Source organism: Microtus oregoni, unplaced genomic scaffold (genome assembly GCF_018167655.1).
Source record: "Microtus oregoni isolate MIOR12 unplaced genomic scaffold, Mior012 000033F_ref0000390, whole genome shotgun sequence".
Lineage (NCBI taxonomy): Eukaryota > Metazoa > Chordata > Mammalia > Rodentia > Cricetidae > Microtus > Microtus oregoni.
In genome coordinates this window covers 18,246,068-18,263,995 of record NW_024543092.1, presented here as the reverse complement: position 1 = coordinate 18,263,995, position 17,928 = coordinate 18,246,068, and the positions used below count along the sequence as shown (strand labels likewise).

At 47.2% G+C, this 17,928-nt stretch overlaps 1 protein-coding gene across 1 annotated transcript in view; it reads left to right on the top strand.

The window, feature by feature from the left end:
• The first annotated feature begins 9,486 nt into the window (after positions 1–9,486).
• LOC121466558 (solute carrier family 22 member 2) overlaps positions 9,487–17,928 on the top strand; it is a 41,510-nt gene continuing 33,068 nt past the window's right edge. Inside the window, exons 1-2 of the mRNA XM_041680335.1 lie at positions 9,487–9,900; positions 11,838–11,941. Coding sequence (XP_041536269.1) covers positions 9,487–9,900; positions 11,838–11,941 — 518 coding nt within the window. The remainder of the gene's footprint in view (positions 9,901–11,837; positions 11,942–17,928) is intronic.

Genomic DNA, 17,928 nt, shown 5'->3' with positions numbered 1-17,928 from the left:
CAGCAAGTGCACAAAAGCCCTCTGGGCCTGGCCCAAGGGGTTATGTTTTCACAAGATTGCAAGGTAAGCAGACACTGTCCTAAAAGAAAGGGTGAGCCCAGGAGGACTGTGTGGGTGCCATTGAATCAATTTAAAAGCAAAAGAAAAAAAAAAGAACTGAAATATCAAGAAGTCTCAGTTCTTCAGCAAGCTGGAGATGAACTCCTGCTAGAGGCAAACAGCACAAGCTGGCTGCATTCAGCCTTCCAAGACAGGCTTCCTTACTCGTTACTCCGACTCTGAGCCCAGGGTGTAGCGCAAAGCCTGTTCTACAAGCCACACACTACTGTACGGTTCGCACGTCGGGCAAGGGTCTGGAGATTGAAACACATGCATGCACGCATGTGATGGTGCAACAAAGAATGCCCCCTTTATTGTATTCCAGGGCATCTTATATAGGGTCTCCTTCCAAGCCCTAACTCTGAGCCTCAAGCCCACCAGAAACCACTCCCCTGCCATCAGGAACTCCTGAGGGTCTCGTGCTCAGAGCAGCTGCAAAACAAGCTGTTTGCTCAGAGCAGCTGCAAGCATAGGAAGACAAGTTGTTTACTGTGGCAGGCAGGGGGTCACAGGAAATTCAGGGTCTGGGGCTCCAGAGTGCCCCAACACCAGGGCGCCATTCAAAGAGGACTAAATGCTACCTAGCATTGGGGCGCGCATAGAGGTGCTAAGCCATCTAAGTCGCATGACCTCTCTGGGCCTTCACTTGTTTTCTCTACAATAAGGGTTGAGCCTAATAGTCCTCACCTAGAGACACGTGTTCTGACTCAAGAAAAGAGGCTTTTAGTACCTCTTAATTGGAAGCAGAGAAACTACAAAACACTCTACAGCATGCAGAATGTTCCCAGCCACAAGTTCAAACCACGCTGTGGTTAAAAAAAACTGGTTTCAACCATATCAGATGCTATTTTCATGAGGTGACATCCGACCCAGACACCTGAAGGTCCTCCAGAGTACCCAGTGTGTCTTCTCTTCTAGGTCCCTTGTTTGAAGTTGTCCCAAATTATTTCTTTTCATTATAAATAATAATTTTATACCATACCAAAAATATGTGACTAAAACACTCAATTTTAATTTAAAAAATCAAACTTCCTAAGACTTTGGGAGCAGAACCCTAAGAAACATTTACAGTGGGGGGTGCCTCCACTTGGCCTTTTGCAGAACCCATACTGACAGTAACATTAATCTTTGGGAAGCTACCTTGATGGTTGTTGGGATTATGCCTCCCAAAGACGTGGCTCATCAAATAATAACTTCATTGGCGCTGGAAGTAAACACTCAGCTTGGGAAAGCCCCATCCCGTGGGAAGGAGGCTGCGAGAATGTCTGTGTGAGGTTAGGTAGCTGCACACTCCTTCAAAAGAACGCCAGAGTGGAAATCGGTTCCCTACAAAACGCTCTTGTGTCTTTTCCAGAAGCTAGGCCTGGAAGATTTTGTTTTCTCTACCTCCTGCTTCTCATCCGCTGCCTCTCCTGAAGCCTGAGCGGGAAGCTCCTCCCCCAGGCGTCCTCAGGACCTCACCATGGTTATGTTTACCACACACTCCACTTCGCTTCTCTTTAGCTCGCTGGACTTTCCTGCGGGGAGAGGCTGTGTCTTGTGTTTTCTGCACCCTCAGTGTCTAGCCACAGTGAGCATACAGTAGACACATTATAAATGCCAGCTGACACCGGTGTCCGTAGCAGACAGAAAAACGCTGGATAGAGCATCATGGGATAGAGACCTCCAGTGCCGAAGAGGCTCCTAGAAGCCAGGCTCCTAGAAGAACTTGGAATTGGATAGGTGGCTCTTGGGTTCTGACTCATGGGTGTGGTAGTTTCTTGGTGCTGGAGTTTAATGACCAGGGGTGGGGGTGGGGACAGAGGTGTACCCTCAAACCTGTAAGTCGTGAATAGCTGCAACTGAATCCCCAGACAAAACCAAGGAGCCAGATGATTCTGCCCCTCAACCCAGGAAACCAGAAGTAAGAGGATTTGAAAATATCTTTGTGAGTGTGATGGTTAACCTCAACTGTCATCTCGACAGAACCAGGAACCACCAGACACAAATCTGTGGGCTTGTCTAGCGGGGAGTCTCTAGGCTGGGTTAGCTGAGATGGGACAATCCACCCTAAATGTGGGTGGTAGCATGCATATGGGCTGTGGTCCCAGATGAAAAAGGACAGCACACTAGCGCCACATTCATCTCTCTGTGTTTCTGCAGATGCTGTGACCATCTCAAGCTCCTGCCGCTGTGACTTGACCCCCATGCCTGGCTGCCCCCTCCGACTGTGAGCCCAAATCAGCCTCTCTTTATTTAAGCTCCATTGTTATTGATTCTGTCGAATTTACAAGGCAACCAATTAACATGATGGGAGTGTCTCAAAAGTAGGAAGTAAGGTTTAAAATGTAAAATTAAAGAAAAAAAGGGTAAATGGGAATGGGAAAGTCCCCAAATACAAATTCAGTCACTAAGTAAAATGCCCTGGGCAAGCGAGGCCGCAGGCTCAGCCCACAAGCCAGAAAACCAGTGAGTTGAAAACATGCACAGCCTTCAACACAGAAACATGGAGACGGGAAAAACACAGAAAAGTTTAAAAGAAAAATAGAGGTCCACTTTCTGCTCCTATAACAAGCTGTCCACGGTCAGGTACATTACAAGACAAATAAAATCAAATTTATTGCCTACGGGTCTAGAGGCCAAGATGCCAGAGCTTAAGGTGCTGACAGAGTCAGTATCAGGAGAGCTCCACAGATGAACTTTCCTGCTGAGAGGCTCACGAGGCAGGAGCAAGAACACGCATGAGAATCTCCATAGTACTGTTATGTGATTGTCACCAGAATGGAGTCCTCAGGACTGGAAAGATTCCCGAAGCTCTCGCCTCTCAAACTGAGCAGTCCCTGGCTTACGATGCCCCCATCTTACAGCGTTTCAGTTTTCTGATGGGTTTATCGGAGTAGCAAATGCACTTCCGGGCGGGGGAAGGCGGGAGTTCGCAGATGTTTGCCCCTGTGCGTGTAGACCAGAGGACAGGCACCATCCAACTTGTTGGGGGTGGGGGCTGTTCTAGTTTGCAGTTGTTGTTGAGAGGCAAGGTCTATCCCTAAGACCCGGAGTCATTGATAAACTTAGACTGGCCGGCTTCGAAGCCCCAGGGACCCTCCTGCCTGCTGTAACTATAAGCCACTGTATCGGCCTCTTCACGCGGTGCTAGAAATGAAAGTCAGGTCTTCATGTACCAACTGAGCATCTCTAACCTAACACTGAACAGACTCAGCCAGGCTGTAGTTATATATAATCAAAATTTGCCACCCCAGGTGTAACCCCATCCCAAGTACCCATGGGTTCCAACAGGTGACGCTTCGGAGGATACCAACGTTCCAACCATGGCAGGCTATACCCTCAAAAGTAGAGAGCTGAGACTGTGGACACCCGGGAAACTCTCACAAGACCATCAGAAAGGAGCCCCCTTCATTTGCACAGCAGAGACCCAAGACTGAGCGCTGCGGACCCACTGACTCCCTTCCAGTGGGTGTGTTAGATTCCTGTGGCTGCTGTAACAATACGCTGCAGCTGGGCAGCTTAAGCCAACAGAAGCGCCTTCCTGCAGTTCTACAGGGCAGTCTGAGGTCATGGCTGGCAGGCCGGCAAGACATCCCACACCTGCAGGGGGATCCTGCACTGCTTCTGCCAGCTCCTGGTCATGGCTGTGATCCCCTGGTTTTCCTTGGCTTGGAGCCACAGCACGTAGTCTCTGCCTCCATCTGTGCGTCTTCTCCTCTTCTGGGAGGGATGCCAGTCCCGTTGGACAGGGACCACCTACTCTAGCATGAGTTCATCTTAACTAATTACATCTGTGCCATCCGTGTTTCTAAGTGAGGTCACATCCTGAAATGCTGGAGGTCAGGGCTTCAGTGAATATTTGGAGGGAATGTAATAGCAACCTTCTATCCTTCCACCTTTTCTTTTAATGGTGATTATGTTTAAACACGGTCTAACAGAAAGCTTTCTTTAGAAGGGAGCATCGAGGAAGATGGATTACTCCTTGCCCATCAGGTTTAAAAGAGAGGGGAATCCCCAGTAACAAGGTGGGTGGTAGGAGGATGCGCTTTTTTCTCCTGCTCCACTCTCTGACCCCACAACACTTTCCACGATGTGGTTCTGACAAGGATGGAGTCAGAAAAGGACATTGGGTCCCCTATAACAGGAGTTACAAATGGTTGACAGTCACCATGTGGGTGTTGAGAATCGAACTTGGGTCCTCTGGAAGAGCAGCCTGTTGACTGAGTTTTCTGTCCTGCCTGGTTCCCACAGTTGTTAAGTACCAAAGAAGTCCCACAGAGGTCTACATTAACTATAAACTGATTGGCCTAGTATCTCAGGCTTCTTAGTAACTCATATAGCTTACATTAGCCCATAGTTCTTGTCTGTGTTAGCCACGTGGCTCGGTACCTTTATCAGAAAGGCAGTCACATCTTGCTTCCTCTGTGTCTGGATGATGATTGCAGACTGAGCTTTTCTTCTCCCAGAATTCTCCTGTTCTCATTGCCCTGCTTCTACTTCCTGCCTGGTCACCACGCCTATACTTCCTGCCTGGCTACTGGCCAATCAGCATTTTATTAAGAATAATACAAGTGACAGGATAAAAGACCATTGTCCCACAGCAGCAGCCAGGCGTGGGACACTGAGCCTGTTAGCTCCCGCCCTGGGCCGTTTTTTGAGGCGTTGACAGAGCATGACTCTCCTTTGCAAGATCTATTTACTAATTCCTTTGCCTGCAGTTGCTATGGACATTTGCTTTTTGACTCTTAGTTTCATTTTATTTTCAGTACTTGTGATTTAACCCAGAACTTTGCACATACTAGGCAAACAGTACTGCTAGCAACAATCCCACATATCACTTTTTAAATCCCCAAACTTTCCCACCTGGGAAGGGACAATGAGGCTGCATGCTGGTCTGGACAGTAGGCAGTGATCCTGGTCTAGCAGGGGCTTGCCTTCCATCCACTCCCTTTCTGACGTGAGGGCCAGCATGAGCTGTGTGTACCACAGGCCCCTAGGTATGTTCAGCATTGGCACAGACTTTGCCACATGGGGTTGAAGGCACAGCACAGCCCACCCCACCAGGCCCTGAGGAATTCTGCCCTCAACAGTGGTTTCTTGCTTAGGAATCATGTTTGCTTTCAGCGCTCACAATCATAGCCCTCATTCTAAGACTACTGCTTTACATAGGAGAATGTGGAAGTGATGTGAGGGAGAAAGGAAACTGACAGTGTGGTCATTCCATCAGCATACTCCTTCCTAAAGCAACAACAGCCATGTTAGCATCCTCCCCAGCCCTGCCTCAGACCCCCCAGAGAACCAGGGTGAGCTAGTGGGGACTGCCCATCAGTTTCACTCATGCTGTATGTGAACACACACTGCGAAGGTGTGAGCCAGCCCTTCATGTTTTATCTGCCTATTTGAAACAATCAGCATCTCAATCGCCTGTTCAGCTTCTTCACTCACAGGAGGATCGGCTTCTCCCCCACTGTTGGGCACCGCAGGTTGCATTTCTTAGTCTGAATAAATGATGACAAACTTCTCAAACTGGAGCGTTGACTCCCATTCTGGTTTCTCAGTGACATTCTGAGTGCCTGTATCTTCTTCAAGGCACATGAAGTGCAGCCCAGAGCCAGGGTCCACTCCTGACAAGGCTCACTTGTAGCCCCTGGGGTGACCAGCATCTCTCTAACTTGCTAAGTCTGTCCAGTGTCTTACCCACAGGCACTATGTCACAGAGCCATCAAAAGTCCCTGTCTTTTGGTAGCAGACAGTAGAGTTCTTGTTCGCGTTGTCTGACCCAGAGGATACAAGAACAATGTGTTCCCAGTCAATCTGTGTCCACTCCTCTCAGGGGCCTAGGTGGTCACCATAAGTGAACACACAATGGTGCCTGCTGTGCGTCACAGGTACCTTTTGAGCCTGGAAGGGGGTTCTTGTGATGGGCACAAACATACTCTGTTTTAACATACCCCCGAAATTCCCATGATAATTCCCATAAAGTTGTGTTCCATATGAATAGCTCTCATTAAATTATCCATTGGCCCCTAGTCTCTGCCCGTGAGGCTGTAAAACCCAATGAATGCGGAAGGTTTACCAATGCTGAATTCTTGAACATACAATGCAGCCCACCAGGGTAGTTTGTTTTCTCAATTTTCTTCTTTGTTTTACAGTGACACTGTGGCCACCCATGGACCTGAAGTCCTTTGTCCCCATTCTTTCATCTTTCTCTTTCCCAAACTACTGGTATCTGTGAGCCAAGGTCATCCTAACAAATCTGATTTCATGTGTGCCAACTTGCATCATAGGAGCGGTTAGGCTATAAAAAGATGGTAATAAAGAGAACTGACTGAACTTATCTCTTGAAATTAATAAAAAGCCATTGAAAGATGGACAAGGAAACTGCCAGAGGTGGCAGGAGGCCCTGAATAATTCGTAGGTGTCTTGGGTTTTGTGGTTTTTATTTTGTTAATCAAATTCAATCTGGATCCACTTTGTAAAAAGCATGTTAGGGACATGGGAGTGGCCAAGTCACATGCTTTCTGTACAAGCGTGAAGGCCTAACTTCAAGCTTTAGAACTCACACGAAAAGTCAGATGTGGTGCTCTCTTGTTAATCCCAACACTAGAGGGGCAGAGACAGGCAGAATCCAGCCTACAGCTGCCCCAGGGCTGCCACAGGGCTGTGGAGAAGCAGCAATGCCTAATTCAGAAAAACAAGATTCTGAAGTCTTCAGCTACTGGAACTTCTACATAGGAAAGCTTCTTACTCAGCCTGCATTGGGAGAATAATGTCCCAATGAGAGGGAAGTTCCAGAAGATACATCTGATATACCACAAAGAAGCTTTCTCAAGTAAGCAGTCCCATCCAATAGCGTAATGAGTCCATAGCTCTAAGTCAGAGGGGCTGTGTCCATCTGAGGGCCCACCTGGCTGTGATAGTCCTGGAGAGGTAGGGTGGGGTAGAGAGGAAGAAAAGGGAGGAAGGGTGGACCTGCTTAGTCCTGTGTGGTGACACACATCAGCTCTGACTACCAAGGATGCCTGGTGACATGGCTAGGACCTCATGTGGATCATGTCCTTCCTGACCTACTTGGCCATCTGCGATCAACCCTGTTCACTGCGATGACAACGCACAATCTGTCTCTGTAAAGCCATTCGCTTCGGTCATTCTTGTTTCAGGTTGGCTCCATGCGGCTAAGGGATGCCCTGACCCCAAGATATCAGACACCATCTCCTGAAGCCTGTGTGACAAATGACTCCAAGCCCTCCTCGCTCTGCTCTGCCCTTTGTCTCAAATGTGCCTGGCTGGACATTGAAAAGGCCGCATCTATTCCAACATCTTTCTTTGACTAGCCCTGCCTTCTGGTGTGGAATCTGGGGAAATTAAGGTTGGCATGATTGTAGGTGTTCACCTACAGTACTGAACAGAAAATAGAAACCTGGGGACATTTTATTTATGTTACAAGGAACCTGATAGAAGATTGAGATATACTTCTGCCATTGATTACAATAAATTATCCATTTGTGTGGATTAAATGATCAACACCCCAGATTGCCCTCGGGTCACATTTCTGAATGTGGAAATTGCCCACAAATAAAGTGACAAGGACACAAAATGCCCAGCACTGAGGTAGCTCCTGTGGTTTCCCTATGGGGCACCGTGGAGCTGCTGCTTGCCCGTGTGGCTCGGCTGTCCTCCAGGCTGTCATCAATAGCATTGATTTTACAGCTGTTCAGCTCTGGGCTTCATGTCTGTGTTACCGGCTCAATGGACATGTCATGTGACTGTGGAGCCAACACTGTAAAGGATCCGAGCACCTGCCTTTGCCTTATCTGATCGTTCTTTTTAGTTCATGGATTTCAACATCGCTCCTTGGCACAGGCTGCTTTCCTTGACTCTCACCTGGAGGCCTCTTGCTCATGGGCATGAAGATCTGGCGTCCTGATAGGGGCTGTAACCATGAGTCAATCACAGGTGTGAGGGCTTGTGAATTGCCAAGTAGGAGGCCGCCAGGACCATGTCCGGTCCCTGGATGACGAGGGAGGCTTGCCAATCATAGTCACATTTTGAACTAGCCCATTCCCACAGCCTGCCCAGTGAATAACAGACATGGTCTCAGCTCCTAACATACTCCCTAAGATGTCTGGACACCTCTGAAGAAATCCCTAAATGTCTCTCCCTCAGCAGATGGCCAAGGGGCTGCAGGGGCCCAGGCAGTGGAATACCTCTGGGAGGCGGACAAGACGGTCACAGATATCCTCACCAGTGTCCAGTCCCCGACACTGCAGGGAGGAGGACTATCACGGGTCACTGCCTTTGGACTGAGCAGTTATACCCACTGATCATTTAACAGAAGAGGTTGAGGCGGAGGAAGAGGAGAAAGAAGGTAGGAAAGCAAAAAGAGGGAAAGAGAGTGAGAGACAGGGAGTGTGGACCAGAGAAAGGGGAGACAGGCAGGCAGACAGACAGACAGACGGACAAATAGAGGTTACATTCCTATTTTTATCAGGTTTGTCAGCAGGCATACTTCTTTCCCTACTTTGCTTGGCAGCATCACAGTGCCCTGGGATCCTTCTGTCCAGTAGGAAAGACAGCCTAAATCCATTGCATTTAGATGTCCTCACCAGCATCCTAAAGGACCTTCCCTAACAACACAGATGGGTGACCTAGAACAACAAAGTGACAATGGAGCAGATACACCAAGGCCCTGTATTAGTGCGTGACCTAGATGTGAGATGAATGTGTTATTCTTTCCTCGCAAGTGGACAAAGAGGAAGGACACATCAGGTCTGAAAGGCAAAAATGCCCAATTGGAGTGAAGCCTTTGAAAAGGCAGAATGAGACAGTCCAAGGGACATCAAAGCAAGCCGCCACAGCATGTCGCTCAAGAAAGATCCATAACCTGCAAAAAGTACTTGGAGATGACCCTGGTGCACACTGCACTGGGCAGGCACAACCGAATGCATATGCTATCTCTGTCCCACCTTGTAGGAGAGGCTGGCTGTGTAGGTGACAGAGGATGTATTAATTTTTCTGCCCAGTTAATGTGCTGAAGAAAGATTAACCAGCTGTGATATGCTAAGGGACTCGGATTTCTCCCTGTGGGATACAGAGAAGGGATTGTTTGTAGAGTCGGTGTTAGCAGAGACGGACTCACAGAGAATGAGGTTACAGTAAACACATCACACTCCAGGGCCTGCTCTGGGCATTTCCGGGCAGCAAGATCTTCCCCCATTGGAGAGGTGCGGTTGGAAGTTGTCCTGCCCAAGGAAAGTCTGACCCGAAGGCTGGTCCCTCTTTAAAGTAAACTAATGCTCACCCTTTGACTCTTGGTCAAGAGTCATCCTGAGCTGACCGTGGCCGCCTTCAGCAGCATTTGGAGTCCGGCAGGCGAAACCTCAGAATCAGCTGCCTCCGAGAGCCATGCCGACGGTGGATGACATTCTAGAACATATAGGGGAGTTCCACCTTTTCCAGAAGCAAACATTTTTCCTCTTAGCTCTGCTCTCGGGTGTCTTCACTCCCATCTATGTGGGCATCGTTTTCCTGGGCTTCACCCCTAACCACCGCTGCTGGAATCCCGGGGTGGCCGAATTGAGCCAGAGATGTGGCTGGAGCCTAGTAGAGGAGCTGAACTACACGGTGCCAGGCCTGGGGTCTGCAGAGGAGGCCTCCTTCCTCAGCCAGTGCATGCAGTATGAGGTGGACTGGAACCAGAGCACCGTTGACTGCGGGGACCCAGTGTCCAGTCTGACTACCAACAGGAGCCACCTGCCTCTGAGCCCCTGCCAGCACGGCTGGGTGTACGACACTCCTGGCTCCTCCATCGTCACCGAGGTAAGTGAGTTCAGGGATCAGGATGCAAACGAAGCAAATGATTGAACTAGGAAACACATGGTTCTTATGCTTGCCCAGACATGCTTTTTGGACTCATATGCCTTGTAAAATCCTAGTTTCCTGGCTAAAACAAGCAGCCTCTCCCTCCTCTGAGGTGGTTATCGAGAACTCCTTCATGCTGCCAGGCGTGATTCTGGCATGTGCAGGTCTCGGCAGTAAGCAACAAGCAAACCCACATCGAGATGCCTAAAAGTGATGTCAGATGTGGGCATGCTTCTAGAATTCACATTTGCCAGAAGCCGCCTATCCCACCACACAGAGTGTGGCCCTCCTCTGATATCTGCTCTGCTAATGGGTGTTATAAGATGTGCTTTTTTTATTTTCTCCAGAGATATGTGTTCCTCTTTAGTGTGGTCAAAATGCCCACAGGAAATTTTGGGGCTTGGGGTTAGACTATGCTACAACTATTTTTATTTAAAAAAAAAAAAAGTCTAGTCACAAGGGCAGGCAAGGTGACTTAGGGTCAAGCACTCGCCACGCAAGTCTGACAATTCAAGGTCAATCCCAGACCCCTGAGAAAGTAGAAAGAGGCCAGCTTCACAAAGTTGTTCTCTGACTTTCACGTACATTCAGGGACAGGTGCGCACCTACCCACAGACATCATGTACACACACACAGTGGTGACAAAAGTGATTTAAAAGATACAGTCGTGGCTGGGGGTATGGTTCGCTAGGTAAAGCGCCCTGCCTTGTAAGCTTGAGAACCTGAGTTTAATGCCCAGAACCCGCAGAGAAAGCCAGGTGTGGGCACGTGATAATAGTTCCAGTATCAGGGAGGCAAAGACAGTTGAACTCGTGAGCCTTGCTAGCCAGCCAGCTGAACCTAGTTGGCCAGATCCAGGCCAATGAGAGGCCCCATAGCAATAAAAAAATGAGGACGGTGCCCAAGAAACGGCAACTGGGGCTCTCCCTGACCCCCCCCCTCTGCACTTGTGCACACTTAGGAACACTCACATGTATGCATACACACACTTACATATGATCTAAGTGTGAGGCCTCATTCCCTGAAGAGGAAGATCAAGCATGGACACTTACTGCGGAACTGTCCTGCAGACATAGAGGAAGCTGTTCAGCAGCTAGTTAGAAAGGACCGCCTGGGTCCTCGGAGGGTCTCCTGGCCTTCAGCGGGAGAGCCTCGTCTGGGAGATTTGAAACAGGCTCCACGTCACATCAAGGCTCCAGGATACCACTCTGAAATAGCTCTGCAGAGACTCACCTCATCTCTTTGTACAGAGCTCAGGAAACTGAGGCCAGAGCAGGAAAGCTCGGATGTGCTCTAGACTGCAGAATAAGAAGGCAGGGTGAGGTTAGAAGACCGTCTCTCCTGCCTGCCAGGCCAGCACTGGTCATCCTCCACCTGCCTTCCGAGCACAACAGACCAAATATACCCGTTCATTGGCAGGACTCTGTGAATCCCCCAGTTGTTTAATATAACAGACAACTGAGAGATCTTAAATCTCACACTCCCTGGCTATACAGATGTATCACATCTGTGTCTTAGGGCTAGAAGGGAGAAAATGGGCTTGTCTATAAATCAAGTCGCTGCCTGCGTTCAGTCGATAGAGCCAACGCTTTAGCCAAATGCCCAACTCCCACTGCCAGATGGAATGCTAAATGGATTCCAGGGGAAATCTTTTGCTGGTCTATAGAAAATTAGCATGGGTTAGGAAACAGCTGGGCTGTTGGCACTCAGTTCAAGAAATAGTAAGTAAGTAGCACGTGCTAATTAGCTGAACCCCTGAGCTCCCAGGACGCCCAGTTGGGAATATTCAAAGAACTCTCTGAGCTGAACTGTGTCTAACAAGATTATAACAGCATTTTCTCCCTCTTTCCCTCCTGCTCCTCCCCCGCCTTGGACCACACCTCACATCTGGACAGTTTAACCTAGTGTGTGCTCACTCCTGGATGCTGGACCTGTTTCAGTCGGTAGTGAATGTGGGGTTTTTCATCGGTGCCATAGGGATTGGCTACCTAGCAGACAGGTAGGTGAGACACCTGCAGGGCTTTTTAAATAACCTGCAAGTTCAGACAGCTCTTGGGCTCACCCACCCTGCATGAATCCCTCTTTGCCCCAAACACACAGGCGGACCACTCACTCCCACCCACCTTAATGGTGACTGCTTTTATGCTCTTGGAGGTTTCTCAGCTGCTTTGAGAATAATGACTCATGTTTTACTCTCGGATCCTCTGGAGGTCAGGGAAGGAGGTTTCGACCACCAGGCAGGACTTTTTTCTTATGGACTATCTACCAGTTCAGGGCTGGCAGAGGCAACAAATGATTTAATGCCTTTTGTGTTTCTCAGTTTACTCTTTGGCCTCACTGTCTCCCACATGGTCATGAGCCATCAGGAGCTGTGAACACCATCCAGACCAGCTAATCCTCACAGACCAGAAGCCCATCCCTAGGCTCTATGCCTGTTTGACTGTCCATATTCAGTGTCTGTGGGCTGTGCTCTGACTCTGGTCGCCCATCATTGGGGACTTCTGCTCACTGTACAAAAGATTTTTTTAATGTTAATATTCTTTGTATTTTATTTGTTTTTTTATTTTTACCTTTTTAATTAAAATATGATTTCATCACCCCTTCCCTTTCCTCCGTCCAATCTCTCTGATATCCCCTCAACTCTTGAGTTGATACCCTCTTTTTTTTGATTATTATTGCTACACACCTGTATATATAAACAAATATGTAACTATAACCTGCTGTGTCTTTTTATTGTTGTTGTGTGTATATGGTTTCAAGACTGACCAGGATAACCTGGGAAAGGCTGGGTCTCACTCCCTTAGCAGTCACTAGCCGCCTGGAGATCTTGTCTAGGGGTGGGGCCCTGTGAGAATTTCCCTTTCCGAGTTAGCATTCTATTGATATTGTCAGTGTCCAAGGATTGTTTATGCAGCCATTTCTAAAAGACTATAGACTTCCAGATTCTCTGGCTCTTGCAATCTTTGCCGGCCTCTTCCGTGATATTCCCCAGCCTCAGATGCCAGAGCTGGGCACCCTGTACCCCGTCGATCTTTGCATTGTGTCCAGTTGAAGTTTTCCTGTGAAGTTCTCCCTTTGCTATAGAGAGATGCTTCCTTTCTGATGAGGGGTAATGGCTACATTTGCCCATCAGGTACAAGGCTAAGGCTTAGAATGCAATTAAGGGAGTTGTTTATTGCAATGCACCTTTGCTCAGTAGATGACCATTAGCTAGGAAAAGGAATCCTCAACAGAGAGAGGACTGTAGATACCTGGGTCATCAGATACTCCTAACGCCCCCAGTTGCAGAGTGCCTGTCGTAAGCCAGGCACTGAAACTCTATGACCTGGCTGGTACCACTCCTACCGCCAGTCACCTAACAGCACGGTAATATGTACCTGTGTATTAACATGCGTAATATATGTACTATGATGATACATCCATATAGTCTGTATATGTATGTGTATGCACAGAGACATGGTTAGACATAACATTTCTGTGTCACATAAATCCGGTGGGTGCAAACAGCCCCAGATAATCAGATGTAATAATGCAAGGAGGAAACAATACGCTTTACATGTTTATTGAACTTGCTTTTAATGAGATTTAATTATAAGCATGCATAGCTCTTAAGAATGACTGTATTAAACAATCAGCCTGCGAAAATAAATGTTTGACCCAGAAATATCTAGCAGTTGAGTCCTGTGCTCACACACTGCCTTTTCAGGCGTCCCCAGCTATCTACTCTGACTATAATCTAAATGTAAGGCAGCTTTCTTTAGTTATTCATCAAGCTGGCATTGAAATCGCAAAAGAATTAAAGGTTTATAAGAATGTACTGACTTTACAAGAGCCTGAGGCCCCGTTGGCAGCAGGAGGGAGTATGGGTGGAGGAGGTGGAGGTGGAGGCGCTGTGCCAAAAGTCACAATGCATTTGTAACTGTCTGCTCAGCCTCCCTGGCTAGGCTCTTCCCAAAGGGCTGTGGGCGGTTGTGAGGTGGGGGTGATTTCATTTCTATCTGATTACACAGAACTGAAGGTAGCTCTTTGCAGGCTGCCCGTGGAGTGAAGACAGACACGTTAATGAGGTGATCCACGGCCCAATCACCCTCGCTGGCCACTGGCTAGGCAGCTCCTGGTTCACCCACTCCCTGGTAGACCAAGGTGGACATTAACACCACATTTCCAGGAAGTGCCGTGCACACAGGTGACACCTGTAGGCTGCAGAAGCCAGTTAACTATTGTCAGCCCACTCAAGTAGGCGAGGTCCAGAGAACGACCCGCCAGCTCCCCTCCTCCTCAAGTGAGCTCATCCTTCCGTCCCTATGCCGGCAAGCTCTAGAAAGTTCCTAGTTCCTTCTGCTCCTCTGGAGGCTTTCGATGTGTCTCTAGTTCTTTCTCCAACCAACCTGAAGCTTTGCTCTTTTTTCTGTCCCACACGCATGCAGGAGGGCGAAGCAGGGCAAGGAAAAGACACGCCACTTCTCTTCTGAATACTTAACGCCCACTACAAGCTTTAGACATCATGCAATAAGTTAAGAAGGGCAGGGAAACCTATTTTCATCCACAAATTGTAACCAACATTGTAACAAAATATTGTTTTTCACAAACAAAATGTTAAACATGCCCTAATAGCTGATTTGGGCACGGTGTTTAGAAGAAAGTCAGGATATTTGAAATTATCCGGATAAGAACACTGAAGGGGGAAAAAAGCAAAGTAAGGAAAAGGAGCGAAAGAGGAATGAAGGAAAAGACAGGGAGAAAAGAAAGGTAGTGAGGAGGAAGGAATGGAGAAGGGGCGGAAATTGCTTGCAGGAATTTAGCCTGTGCCACAGTTGTGAACTGAGTTGTCTACTAAAATGTCCAGTTTGTTCCTGCACTCCCAGCTTCCCGAGAAGGGTTTTCTGTCAGCTGACACACAGGAAAGCAGTCTTTCATTAGCTCCAAGCATTTTGCATATTGTATTCTAATGAGGAATAACGAGTGTTGATCTAGTGGCATGCTTGCGGGCATTTCACGCAAGCTTTCTGGAGGGGACACGTCCATCAAAGCGAGGCCACTGTACTCAGAGGTGTCTGGGGACAGCATTTGCTCAGCATAAGCGCAAGGACAAATGACCTCAGAGGCTCAGGTGATCGGTTGTAGTCAGTGGGGAGTAGCATGGTTTGTGCCTGCTTACCCTTGTTTTTAGAGTAATGTTTAAATTGTAAGTGGGTGTCGCTTGACTTTTAATAATGGTTGTGTTTAACAATTAATTTGCCCCTCTTCCTCTTGGGAGTCAGCGCCTGCTGTCCCAAGAGAAGCAGCTCAAAGCAGAGCTGCAGTGGGCTGAGGCCAACTGTTACCAGATGTTGAGAATCACTGGAAACATACTCTCCAGCAACCACATAGGCCAGCTGTTTTACTAGGGACCCTCATTTGATCTCACTTAGGACCATGACAGCCTCGTAAAGTAGATATTTTTAAATTTACTTATTTATTCTTAAAAACAATCTTTTCTCATTTTTCATACCAATCCCAGTTCCTACTCACTCCCCTCTTCCCAATCCCTCCATCTTCCCACCTACCCCACCCCCAATCCACTCCTCAGAGAGGGTAAGGCTTTCCAGGGGGAGTCAACAAACATTAGCATATCACTTTGAGGCCTGACGAAGGCTCTCCCTACTATATCTAGGCTGAGCAAGAGAATGGGCTTCAAAAAGCCAGTACAAGCATTAGGGATAAATCCTGGTCTCACTGCCTGTGACCCCACAGACTGTACCAACCAGACATCTGTCACCCACATTCAGAGGACCTAATTTGGTCCTATGCAGGTTTCCCTACTGTCAGTCCAGAGTCAGTGAGCTCCCACTAGCTCAGGTAAGCTGTTTCAGTGGGTGTCCCCGTGATGGTCTTGACCCCTTCGCTCATATTCTCACTCCTCCCTCTCTTGGGTTGGACTTTGGGAGCTCAGCCCAGTACTCTGCTGTGGATCTCTGTATCTGATTCCGTCTGTTGCTAGATGAAGGTTCTATCACCATATTAAGGTAGTCATCAATCTGATTACAGGGGAAGGCCTGTTTAGGCACCCTTTCCACTATTGCTTAGGGTCTTAGCTGGGGTCATCCGTGTGGATTCCTGGGAATTTCCCTAGTGTCAGGTTTCTTACTAGCCCCACAATGGCTCCCTCAATCAAGATATCACTTTCCTTGTGCTCCCTCTCTGTCCTTCCCCCATCTCGGCCAACCTCATGTTCCCAATCTCATGTTCTCCTCCTCCCATACCCTTCACCCCTCCTCCTCCTCTTCCACCCTCCCTTCTCACCTCCACCCCCACACTCTCAATTTTCTCAGGAGATCTTGTCTATTTCCCCTTCCCAAGGGATCCATGTATCTTTCTCTTAGGGTTTCTCCTTGTTACCTATCTTCTCTGGGGTCATGGACTATAGGCTGGTTATTCTTTGCTTTATGTCTAATAAACACTTATGAGGGAGTATATACCATGTTTGTCTTTCTGGGTCTGGGTTACCTCACTCAGGATGATTCTTTCTGGTTCTATCCATTTGCCTGCAAATTTCAAGATGGCATTGTTTTTTACTGCTGAGTAGTACTCCATTATGTAAATGTACCACATTTTCTTTATTCATCTTCAGTTGAGGGGCAACTAGGTTGTTTTCAGGTTCTAGTTATTACAAATAACACTGCTATAAACAGTGTTGGGCACATGTGTTTGTAGTATGATTGAACATTCTTTGGGTATATGCCCAAGAGTGATATTGCTGGGTCTTGACTTAGATTGGTTCCCAGTTTTCTGAGAAACCACCATACTGATTTCCAAAGTGGTTATACAAATTTGCACTCCCACCAGCAGTGGAGGAGTATTCCCCTTACTCCATATCTTCTCCAGCATAAGCTGTCATTAGTGATTTTTATCTTAGCTATTCTGACAGGTGTGAGATGGTATCTCAGAGTCATTTTGATTTGCATTTCTCTGATGGCTAAGGATGTTGAGCATTTCCTTAAGTGTCTTTTAGTCATTTGAAATTCTTCTGTTGAGAATTCTCTGTTTAGATCTGTACCCCATTTTTAAATTGGATTATTTAGTATTTTGATGTCTAGAATCTTGAATTCCTTATATATTTTGGAGATCAGTCCTCTGTCTGATGTGGGGTTAGTAAAGATCTTTGCCCATTCAGTAGGCTGCCGTTTTGTCTTATTGTCTGTGTCATTTGCTTTACAGAAGATTCTCAGTTTCAGAAGGTCCCATTTATTAATTGTTGCTCTCAGTGTCTGTGCTACTGGTGTTATATTTAGGAAGTGATCTCCTGTGCCAATGCATTCAAGTGTACTTCCCACTTTCTCTTCTGTGAGGGTCAGTGTGGTTGGTTTTATGTTGATGTCTTTGATCCATTTGGACTTAAGTTCTGTGCATGAGAATAGATAAGGGTCTATTTGCATTCTTCTACATGCTGACATCCAGTTACACTAGCACCATTTCTTGAAAATGCTTTCTTTTTTCCATAGTATAATTTTAGTTTCTTTGTTAAAAATCATGTGTTCATAGTTGTGTGGATTAATATCAGGCTCTTCAATTTGATTCCATTGGTCCACCTGTCTAGTTTTATGCCAATTCCAAATTGTTTTCATTACTGTAGCTCTATAAAAGAGCGTGATGTCAGGGATTGTGATGCCTCCGGAAGTTCCTTTATTATACAGGATTGTTTTGGCTATCCTGGGTATTTTGTTTTTCCATATGAAGTTCTTTCAGGGTCTGTGGAGAATTGTGTTGGGATTTTGATGGGGATTGCATTGGATCTGTAGATTACTTTTTGTAGGATTGCCATTTTTACTATGTTGATCCTACCTATCCAAGAGCATGGGAGATCTTTTCATTTTCTGCTGTCTTCTTCAATTTCTTTCTTCAAAGACTTAAAATTCTTGTCATACAGGTCTTTCACTTCTTTGGGGAGTGTTACCCCAAGATATTTTATGTTATTTGTGGCTATTGTAAATGACGATGTTTCTGTGA